Source organism: Eriocheir sinensis, unplaced genomic scaffold (genome assembly GCF_024679095.1).
Source record: "Eriocheir sinensis breed Jianghai 21 unplaced genomic scaffold, ASM2467909v1 Scaffold660, whole genome shotgun sequence".
Lineage (NCBI taxonomy): Eukaryota > Metazoa > Arthropoda > Malacostraca > Decapoda > Varunidae > Eriocheir > Eriocheir sinensis.
Genome location: NW_026112010.1, coordinates 1,916 through 14,565, shown reverse-complemented (window position 1 = coordinate 14,565; position 12,650 = coordinate 1,916). Strand labels below are relative to the sequence as shown.

General features: G+C 36.1%; 1 protein-coding gene across 1 annotated transcript; it reads left to right on the top strand.

Annotated features, from left to right (window-relative positions):
- Positions 1–2,154: 2,154 nt before the first annotated feature.
- LOC126993733 (uncharacterized) lies at positions 2,155–12,203 on the top strand (the record flags this gene model as incomplete). The annotated part of the gene is made up of 5 exons (XM_050852908.1): positions 2,155–2,275; positions 5,459–5,596; positions 9,083–9,171; positions 9,728–10,111; positions 11,986–12,203. Coding segments are annotated over exons 3-5 (690 nt in total), but the record flags the coding sequence as incomplete, so codon positions are not given.
- Between the last annotated feature and the right edge of the window lie 447 nt (positions 12,204–12,650).

The following is a 12,650-nucleotide window of genomic DNA, read 5'->3' as shown; positions in this document are numbered from 1 at the left end:
TTCGGTATTCGTATTCGAATACATTCGAATACAGTATTTGGGTGTATTCGTATTCGTATTCGAATACTTGGGAAAAGTATTCGTATTCTTCGAATAATATGCCGAATAATCTTAAATCCATCATATGAATTAATAGTTATTGTTCCTTCCAAGTTACAAATTTTAGTTCCTGTTTGTCCGACGTGTATGATAAAGGTTCACTAGCGTGGCCGCTGTGACTGTTGAGGTCTGGCTGGTCTGGGGTCTGGAAAATGTTATTTTCAACGAAAAGTATTCATGAATGCATTCACGAATACTCTCATGAAGCATTCGTATTTGTATTCGAATTATCAGTATTTCAATGTATTTGAATTCTTATTCGTATTCGTATAAATATGAAGTATTGGTATTCGTATTCGTATTCACCCCGTTAATTATACTTCCTCCCCTCTAACAATCTCCTCTCATCCCCCTCTTCACCCATTATCTTCATTCCATCCCTCCTAACACCCCCTTCCCCCTCCCTCCAAGCTGATATAAACAAAATCATGCACTTCGTTCCCCCTCCACCCACCTCCACACCGTTATCTACACTTCCTCTCCCCTAACACCCCCGTCCCCTTCAGCCCCGTTATATGCACTCCTTCTCCCTAACACTTCCTTCCTTACCTTCACCTAATTATCTACACTTCTTCCCCCCCCAACCACCTTCAACCCCCCACCCCCTCCACCCCATTATCTACACTTCCTTCCCCCTCCACCCCCCCTTCACCCCGATATCTACACTTTTTTTTTAAATCAAGGGTATAGTAAGAAGAGGAAGTGGGTTAGTGAGGAAGATACAGGTATGGGAAAAGGAAAGACAGTAGGAGTGTACAGTTGTATGGTATAGGTTCGTTAGTTGTTCTGGTGTTTATTGTTTATCGGGCACCTTATTTGTATTTCTCCAGCATGCTGGGGGGTTGTGTGTTTGATTTGTTTGTGTGTAAAGCTAAGCTAAGGTATGGTGTTACTTTCGTGAAGTGGCGTGTGGGCGGTTGTTCTCGTACACTGTAAAAAATAATTTTTTTCTTTCAACATGTAAATACTTTTTTGTGTGTTTTTAGGCAAACACAGTTGTTTTTGTAAAAACAAGGAAATATACCAGATGTATTTTATGCAACACTTAATGTTTATTATGAAACGACTATGTTTTATGTTAAACACTTCACACGTTTTACGTAAAACACAATATATGTTTAATGTACAGCACTACATTTTCCCTGCATATTATAATGGAAATGATCAATTTTTATATATATATATATATATATATATATATATATATATATATATATATATATATATATATATATATATATAGATATATATATATATATATATATATATATATATATATATATATATACATATATATGTATACATATATATATATATATATATATATATATATATATATATATATATATATATATATATATATATATATATATATATAAATATATATCTAGATATATATAGAGATATATATATAGAAAGATGTAGATAGATAGATATGTGGATGCAATACAAATGAACGCATGGTTTGAATACGTCATAATGATGAAATAACATATGGTGAACATCAATAAATGTGACAAAGTATACAGATAATGTATTATCATTACGCGATTTAAGGTGTCTTAAAACACACTTGTTATTATCTGAACATCACAAAAATAAACACGTGTGTTCACTTAACAACGCCTCACAACGTGTGCTAGCAATGAAACTCATTACAGAATGCTAATTCTTTTCTGACAGAAACAAAGGGTTTTAGTCACTGAATGTTTGCACTGAATATCTTTTCCATAGAACTTAGGCTAGATGACTTTCCAGTAAAATTACCAAAAGCTTGAGATTTAGTATCCTAACTCTCACTTATTTCAGCACCAATCGTTCGAACTCCATCCCAACATGAATGTTTTTTGTGAAATACTTATCCACGCTTCTTGTAAAATAATTGTCTAGTTCTTAATATCAAAATGACTTGCTAATTACAAAAGCAGTCACATGGTTACTGAAACGGTGAATGGTTATATATTTAGTTTAATGAAAGCAACTGTCGTTACGCATCGACACGAAAACGAACACGCTCATGAGATACGCGTCGGAGTCTTGTATACGCATTACGCAGTTCAACGGTGGAGGCCGGAGGGACGCACGCGGTTGTTTCAATTACTTCCACACTTTTTGAAGAACACTGGCCAAGTGTCCCACCAGCGATAGCCTCGAAGAAAAACAACAACAGGTCAAGGTACGTGTGAGTGTTCTTGAGGTTGTGAATATTCCTGCACTGTGACTAGGTAGGGATTGATAGGTTAATATCCCCTTATAATAGCAAACCGCAGGCTCGCATGGGGATGAAACCACCCTGTTAGGTTAGGTTTTAATAGGTTCGATTAGTTCTGTTAACTATGGTAAGAGTTTTAGCGGAAAAGAAAGAAAATCTTGATCCAGGAACGGCCATCTTAAAACGCGGAGACTGATGACAGTGGTGGAGTTTTAAAATTTACAAAGTTTTCTACCTGGCCATCCCTGCCTGTCAACTGATAATGAATATCGCACTATTACAAGTAAGTTAGTTACATTAATAACAAGAGGTTATGAGAGAGAGAGAGAGAGAGAGAGAGAGAGAGAGAGAGAGAGAGAGAGAGACTTGGTTCGTCAATCCGTTGTTAGTTTTCTGTGTTGGAGTATTTTATCGGCTTATTGTAGCCTTTGCCGCTGAGCATGGTAAGTTTTTACAACTTCACCGGTCTCTGCGTCTCACAATGGCCGTCATGGGTCAGGGACGGGTCGCTTTTTTTTTTTTTTTTTTTTACATCCTAGCCCTTATGCACCGTAGGCGTGTCTGCCACTTGGATGTTGGTCAGAGGCAGGCCCGTTGGTGTGCGGGCGAGGGTTTATAGTGGCACCTGAAAGGCCCATGCTATACACCCCAAAGCTCATCTTTATTGCATACTAGCTGAGTTACCCGGCGTTGCCCGGGTTGTTTCTCTCTCTCTCTCTCTCTCTCTCTCTGTGTGTGTGTGTGTGTGTGTGTCTTTTTCTGTTGAGGGAGAGAGAGCGAGAGAGAGAAATTACATCACTTTTGTGTTATTTTTGGCCACGTTCATGGTACCATTTAAATACTTTGGATCACAGAGATTTAACAGTTCCCGAGATGCACTTTTTATAATAACCATTCTGTTTCGAGAAAATAGCTCTATAACTTCGCTATCAATAAAAAAAGTAACAAATTGCGTTTTTCCGCTTTTTATAAGTTAACGGTACCATAAGCGGTAACTTAAAAATACCGAATAGCGCATTTTGTGTCACAGATACAGAATTTTCTATTGAGAGCAAAGTTGTACAGGCATTGTTTATAGAAAGAATGATTATAAGGAAAGGTGCATTAGTGGAACCATTAAGTCGCTATGAGGCAAAGTAATTCAACCGTAACATGAAAGTGCCCAAAAATAACATAAAAGTGCAAAAAAAAAAACACCATTTGCGTCACAGATACAGAAATTTTCATAGAGAGCAAAGTTGTAGATCTCTTTCTTCCGCAAAGGAAGTATGCCCTCAAAAATGGGATCAGACCAACCATTAAGTCGCTATGAGGGAAAGTATGTTTTCATTAAAGTTTCTCTTCACATGGCACGTCCTGTAACGTGGTAACCGAAAGGGGTACTCAAATTTAGACCCCCCGAGGACAATCCAGAGGTGCCCAGGTATCTGCATGCCAAGTTTGGTTGAGCTGGCTCTGACGGTGTGTCAGTGATGAAAAAATCAACACACCAACAAACAAACACACACAGACAGACATACAGTGAATTTTATAGATACAGATGCAACTAGAACTTGGGTGTCAGGGTGACATGTAGGTGATTTTAAGCCACTCGGCAAATGACACAAAGTTTTAAGGTAGCACTGGTGGGGATTCGAACCCATACGTCGACATCAGTCCCACCCCACACTCACCACCCTATCCACTCGGCCACCGCCTCCCTAGATGCTTAAATCAAGCTTTTTTTGCTTTCTATTCAGCTGTAACTATTTCGATATTGAACAGAACTGATCAAGCCTATTTTAACCAAGCCTAACAGGGTGGTTTTATCCCCATGTGAGCCCTCGGTTAGCTATTATAAGGGTAAATTAACTTAACCTATCAGTCCTTATATCTCTGTAACCATTAATTTGCAGTGGATATATATGGGGTTTAAATTACTCAGTATGAATACCTTTATCATTTAAAAAAGATAGGAAAGCCATCTAAAGACTGGTGAAGTTGTAAAATATTTACCCTGAGGATTGCTAATAATGATGATTACAAGAATAACAGTAAAAACCTCTAATAGGTAATTATGATATATTATGATAATATTATGATATTGTTATTATTATTATTATTATTTATTATTATTATTATTATTATTATTATTATTATTATTATTAATTCTGCACCTATCATTACTATTTATTACTAGAACTATTACTATTTCTCCCACTACAACAACCACTATATCTCTGCTATTTCTAGCAGTAATAATAATAATAATAATAATAATAATAATAATAATAACAACAACTTGAGAATAATAGAACTAATAATGTTATCAATAATAATAATAATAATGATACTCATATATTCTTCTTCTTCTTCTTCTTCTTCTTCTTCTTCTTCTTCTTCTTCTTCTTCATCATCATAACTACAACTACTACTACTACTACTACTACTTTTTCTTCTTTTTTGATTACTACTATGTACTACTACTACTACTACTACTACTTTTTCATTATTGTTGTTGTTTTGGCTAAATTTATCCAAAGTGATGTGAAATTAACGGAAATGACAGTCATTGCTCCCAGAAGTGCCTGGAAGGGGTATTTTTAGAACCACAAAATATTCTGCAAATGGTGGAAAAATCAGCAGTTATTCTTTAAAAGGCATAAAAGTCAACTCATATACCTCCACTCCATTATATGTATCTACTTGTTTTTACTAGTTTGATTACAAAATAGCGACATGCATGTCATAATTCTCAATAAACCATATTTCAGAGCCATAACGGCATCTAGTAAATACCAACACAAAAGCACAACAAACTTGATTCGAATTGTCAAAAACATCACTCAGAGACATTTTCTTCATCACATGTACTTGTATTACATACAAGAAAGCAACATGCATGTCACAATTCACATATGATGGTGTTTCACAAGCATTAAACAACATAGCAAAAAAACACTAGAGAGGTAAACATAAATAATGCAAATAGGACAACATCAATGTTAGCACATGCAATGCTTGCAATGTATGAGAACAGTATTTGAACATATTTTGATGGTGCAACTTATCAGGAAAACGGCAGAAGTTTTCTAGTGTACATCATACATCTCTGACGCTTTACGAGTTAATGTCTCCAAATCCCTACTTTGTTTCTTGCTGTTACAGGTGTGTGTATGGGAAAGCACTATTCGAAAGGCCACACCGATACCAGCTGCTGGATACCAGTCCAAGTGTAGCTGTGAGGAGGTGACCCAGGACGATCCAATTCTGTTTCCATGTAATTCAAACACTGGTAGCTGCAAGGTGTGTATAAAGAGTAATAGTATAAAGGTATGTACTGTAAAGCTATTACATTTTGGAGTTGTTGTAACATATATGTTGCACACACACAAACATGCTTACTGACAGGTGTACTGGTTACCCTAACTTTTGTTGTTGCCCAGTTTCTCTTCCCCCTCTTATCTCCATTGGCTGGGGTAAATGATCAGATGAAGTCATAGTTAACTGGTGCATGAGATTGGCCATAGCCTTCCATACAGAAATTCAGTAACTCAGCCCATAAATGTCATCCGTGCTAAGTTGAAGTAATGAATGACCTCTAATTTTCATTCATGTGGTGTAGCTACTGGTATGGTACATAATTGATGCATACTGCTGAGGAAAAAAAATAACCTTTTAATCATGAGTGCTGTTATGCATAATTGCTCTATGTGCCCTTTCTCTACTTCAAAAGTCAGTAGATATATTCATCATATACTTAGAGTGCACAAAAATAGTCCTAATTTCTTAATATCATGTAACCTTGGCACATGTGCTTACACTACTAAAAGTTGGAAAGCTTTTAAGCAACACAATTGGGGATGCCACAAAGAAGTTGGTAGCATCAGTGATGAACATATGGCAGCTACTGGTGGTGAAGAATCTGTTATTGGAGATGTTCTTGATATATCCAGTGATGAAACAAATACTCTCTTTGAAAATTTTGCATTTTTAAAGAATGCTGAATATGCATTGAAATTAGAAACACAACACAGAATTCCAAAGAGTGCTGTTAATGATATCATTGCACACACATCACTATTAGTGTCTCATTATGTGACCCAAGCAGTTAATAAGGTAGTCACTACTTCTGGAATAAAATTGGAAAGTGAGGTTTTGGAGTCTATTAAACATGTTGATTTCAGCAATATAAGTACAGACCATAATAGACATAAATATTACCAAACTCACTGCAAGTTGATATCACCTGAAGAAGTTTTAGTTGGGAGTGAAAGTAAAACAGTCAATGGAGAAACAAGAGAAATAAAGAAGCTTGGATATTATGTACCATTCAAGGAGAGCATTCAGGCTCTCTTACAATTGCCAGAGGTATTAAGAGCAGTGCAAACATCCCATTACTCACAAAATGATATGATGCATGATATATGTGATGGAACATTTATTAGGGAGCATACAGTATTTCAGCAGAATGTAAATGCATTGCAAATAATATTAAATCATGATGACATGGAGATAGTGAATCCTCTTGGCACTCATGTAAAAAAGCACAAGCTCTCCATGTTTTACTACAGCTTAGCAAATATTCCACCTCAATTTCGATCAAAGCTGTCATCTATTCAGCTCATAGCTATAGCCAAAAGCAGGGATATTAGAAAATTTGGAGTTAAGCCTCTTCTTCAGGATTTTTTAAATACTTTGAATGACATGCAGCAAAAAGGAATAGAAATAGAAATAAATGGTTCTAAGCAAACTGTATATGGGGCTTTGGTAATGGTTCCATGTGATACTCTTGCTGCACAATGGCTGGGAGGTTTCAAAGAAGGAGTTGCTTTTGCTGTCAAGCCTTGCAGAACTTGTGAAGTCACTAAAGTTGACTTGAGGAACGCCAGTTTGTAGAACATAGTGAGAGAACAGCTGCTTTGAAGACTTTGAGTAAGGCATCCATGGAGTATTGGAGTAAAATGTGGGGAATTAAAGAAGCTAGTGCTCTAAGTAATATAAAAGATTTTCCATTAAGTCAATGCCTTGTCCATGACCCAATGCATGTGTTAACAGAAGGCATTGTCCCTTATGAAATGGCATTAATGCTGTATAGTTTTGTGTATTGCAAGAATTATTTCAGCTTGGCCTATCTGAATGCTCAGATGGAAAACTTTGCATTTTCATACCTAGATTCAAGTCATAAACCTGAGAAAATAGACCAGAAGCAACTAGCTACTGATAAGAAAATAAAGCAAACTTCAGCATCAATCTTGACCCTGTGTTATGCTTTACCATTCTTAATTGGACATAAAGTAAAGAGAGATGATGAGATGTGGAAGAATTTTGTACGGCTTTCACACATAACAATGCTAGCTACGTCACCACTTGCTGATCTAAACACTGTCGGACAGCTAGACCAGCTGATTAGCAGTCACCATTACAAATTTCAAGAAATTTTTCCATCTGAGACAATTACTCCTAAATTTCATTACTGTTTCATATACCTGAGCAAATTAAGAGATTTGGCCCAGGTAGGAATCAGTGGTGCCTTCGGTTTGAAGGAAGCATGGTTTTTTAAACAAAAGAAGTGGCATTGTTTCAAAATATATATCAAAGTCCATGTCAGAGTACCACCAGAAATATATGTGTTACAGAATGCTTTGCTCTAATCCTCTTTTGGAAGTTGGCAATGAGAATTTCCTCTATGCTGGGGATATAGTTAAAGAAGGTACTGAAGTAGACATTGCAGTAAAATTCCCAGATATCAAGGGACAATGTATGCTTATTCCTAGAACACAATGTGGAAGTAGTTGAGCCTCTTTTGGCTTACATGTCACCAGCAGTGAGTATCAAGGGTCCTACATATAAACCTGGAGTAGCAGTACTCCTGAGTTGGGAAAAGCTGGTTCCAGTCGGTGGTCTTTGTGCCATAACTTAGTGTATGATCAGATGAAATTCTTTGTAGTTGACAAGCTATCAAATTGTGGCTATGATGACCATTACAATTCATATGTAGTGACACCAACTGGAAGGCTAAGAGTTTTGAGTTATTGCAGTATAGTGAATAATTGGCTCTACCTGTTCATTATGTAAATAATGAAATGTATGTAACAAACAGATACTGTCATTTTGTTGAACATGTATAATTTAAAGCAGTTGTATTGGAGTAGGTGATGGGGCTATTAGTGTTTCAGTATTCAGTGCAAGCTGGCCACTCCTAATATTGATCCCATTATGTATTTATGTTTCCAAGCTGACAAGTTTAAATGTTTATATATATATAAGCTGATATAATATATATATATATATATATATATATATATATATATATATATATATATATATATATATATATATATATATATATATATATATATATATATATATATATATATATATATATATATATATATATATATATATATACATATATATATATATATATATATATATATATATATATATATATATATATATATATATATATATATATATATATATATATATACATATATATATATATATAAATATATATATATATATATATATATATATATATATATATATATATATACATACATACATACATACATACATACATACATACATACATATATACACACACACAAGATAAGCATGGTTGCCAATGTGTTGGTTAATCCTACAATATTTTGTCACAAAAAAGATATCTACCTATATGTTAGTAAGCACATTTTTTTAAAGAGTGTGTAGCATTATATGATTCCAGCCCTTCATTTTGCTTTTATATTCAGTACCTGTATTATTATCTCTTTGTTACATTTATAGCATGCCAGTGTTTCGAATATGGAGCAGTAATCGTAAAACAAGGAAGACGGTTGCATGTGAGACAGATATAGACAGTCTTTTGCAAAAAGGTAAGCAGTCAAAATTGCTGTATATGCAGTACGATACTGCACATTTGAACCCTGTTACTGGTACCTCAGAATTCATGAATTTAGTCTTTTTGTCATGATCCTTTTTTCAGAATTATGAACCGATTCTTTGTACCTCCGTTAATTTAATGATTATGTCGAACAATACTAAGTTTCTATTTTTTTAAAATTTATTTATTCATTTTTTTTTTTAACCTGAAACATTTGCAGATTTTCTCACAGAATTTATTAGAAGCTGTGGTGTATGAGATTGTACAGTAGCCCTAATATTTATTTTCCAAATGTGAATGAAACATGAACTAATACAAGTAGGTCTAAATTGGAAAAAGCAGGTGCATCTTGTAGAGCATAATTTTAATTTATAATAACCATGATTACCTCTTTATCAGTATTGTCTACATGTTTATTTTACTACAATTTACCTTTAAAATGACTTTATATCAAGATTCTACTTCTAGTCATAGGTGACCTTCCAAATTATTAGTACTGTAGCTATATGAAGAGTTAAATGAAGTTAATATGTTTCTAACTATTGCAGCAAAGGATAAACTTTGTGTTGTCTCAAGATCGGCCCGCCTTGTGTTGGAGGCTTGTGGAAGCCTCATAGAAGACAATGAAGTGTTAGAAGAAGTGAAATATGAAGTTTTACTCCTGTTAACTGATGATGAAGAGTATTCACCATCCAGCAGCAAGTTACTCGTACATGGTGGTACTGCACACCAAGAACAATACACATCAACTGCTAGTACCAGTACTTCTGCTCCACAGCAAGGTGAACAGGACACACCAATTGCCACTAGTTCTGCTGCACACCAAGGAGACACACTGGCAGACATAAGCAACAATTCAGCTTCTTCGGTTGAAGCTCCTGCAGGTGACAGTCCAGATGCCACACCTCAACGGCCATCTACTTTAATAGCAGGTACATTTAACTCTTCATTTTCTGATTGTTGCCTGCATAGGCTATATAGGGTTATTTTGATAACCATAGTGTGCTAACTGTAGGCTTAAAGATTTCTTTATGCTCTATACATTATATATATCTGTGTGTGTGTGGGTTTATGCATGTGCATGCGTGGGTGAGCGTATGTGCGTGTGCGTATGGTGAGCGTGTGTGTGTGCGTGTGTATGTGTGTGTGTGTGGTTCCCAAAATATATATATATATATATATATATATATATATATATATATATATATATATATATATATATATATATATATATATATATATATATATATATATATATATATATATATATATATATATATATATATATATATATATATATATATATATATATATATATATATATATATATATATATATATATATATATGTGTGTGGGTGTGGGGGTACCAAACTGGGGGCCATGGCTCTGGGGGCATATAAAATAAAGTAGGGGCCATAATCTGAGGCTATGCAGATAAAGCTACAAAGTTTATTGGGTGAGCAGCAAGTAGAGGAAACTTATAGGTTCATTGCAGGTGTTCAACATAAGTTTCTAGGTATTAGAAAATTGAAAACTGTATAAGAATGTACTTTTACTGGGGTACTGGTGTATCTGCTGCAGGCTCAACCAGTTGCACTTCAACGTCCCATCAGACAAAGAGACACTCGGATTTTTTTATAGCAGTGGACAAGTCTCCTGACTCTCAGCAGCCCAACACCTCACAGCCTTTGTCTCCAGCCTTCAGTCCATATTCATCTTCCTTAGTCCACTCCCCTGCCCCTTCACACATTCCCTCCACAGTTCCTACCACTGGCCCATCAAACCCTCCTCACCCTTCATCCCCTACTGCTGGACCCTCACATGCTCCTCATCCCTCGTCCCCACGACAGGAACAGCAACTCCTAGATTTCATTGCTTCCCTTCCTCCCCACTCACCCGATTCTACTGTCATCTTAGCACCATCCCCCTACAGTTCATTCAGTGATCAGACCCTATCCCTTCCCCCTTCACCTCCTACCTCCCCTACACAAAATTTTGAAGAGGAGTCAGATTGACCATTAAGTGATGGAATACCACAACGTAAGTTGCAGTTTTAGTTTATGACCCTAGTTGTGAATTATAGTAATTAGATTGGTGATGCACTGGTGCCTATAACAAAGGTAACTTTGGACAAACCAATTTTGGAAGGGTGGAAAGTATTTATATATTCTGTTCCTGCCCCTCACTTGCCAGATTTGTTTGCATTCATTCTTCACACCCTCACCAACTCCCATGTTCCCTTCCCATACTCCCTTCAAATCCTTTCAGAACAGCTTCTTATGCTCCATTTCTCACTCAAGTTGCTCCCAAGATCCTCATCCCACTATTCAGTTCTCCATTTCCACAAATAATTTTCTTTTCTGCCTTTCCAAGTTCTCATTCCCTCTGCTTCCCAGCTGCTCCCTGTATGCTCTCTTCCCTTCAACCACTTTTCTCACCCAGTCCACCCACCATGCTGTCCTCTTCAGACCTCTACCTCACCTCTTTACCCCAAACATATCTACACATGCTGGATTCTTCCTTAAACACCATACTCACCTACTGTATCCATTCATTCCAAATCATACTTGCCTAGTTTTCTCTACACCACTCTCCAGAACTTACATCTTTACCTACTCCTGTAACTTCTCCACCTCTTAGTGGTCCAACAGACCACATCCAATACATCTATATACCTTTGCATCTTTCACAGACCTCCTCATTCATTCATCCGCACAGATATAATCTACAGTGCTTTTTGCTCTTCCCTCCCTCCATTTTCCACCCTACTCACTCCATACTCCATACCAGTACAATATTTCACAGATCCACCTCTGCCTGAACTGTCAGGGGCGACGAAAGCGATGCTACTAGAGCCTACCTGTTCCCGAAAAGTGTGGCTACAGCTGATTGAAGAGACAAAAAATTATTATCTAAAGTTTTATCCCTTGATTGAATCAAATCCTATGGGGACATACAAAGCAATTGGAATGAAGATGGTGTCTGCTTATCCATCCATCAAGCGTGAAGGCTTGTTTCCATGGGTAAGCTCTGTTGTGTTTTCAGTCTTGCCTTAATGGTATATGTACATGTAGATATTTACTGGATCTCACCAGTATGCTTATTGAATATCATGGACCTCTTTAGCCAGAATGTGATAGTAGTATGCTACCATTTATTATCAATAGGCATTTGTATGCTTATGTAATGAACAGGGATCTTGTCCAGGTCAAATTTTTCTTAAGCAGAACTTGTCTCTAATACTATAATATAGAAATTGGCTTAAAACATCCCTGATATGCTCTAACTATAGCTGAAGCCTTATGCAAAGATTGTAAGTGGAGAAGTATCTATAGAGAAAGTACAAAAGTTGTATGCTCCTTTTATGGATGTGGAGAAAGCCTATGATAAAACTGACCAGGAAGGCATGAATTACTTGAGAGGTGCACGTGAAATAACATGGAGGGACAGAAGGATGAATGTGGAAGTAC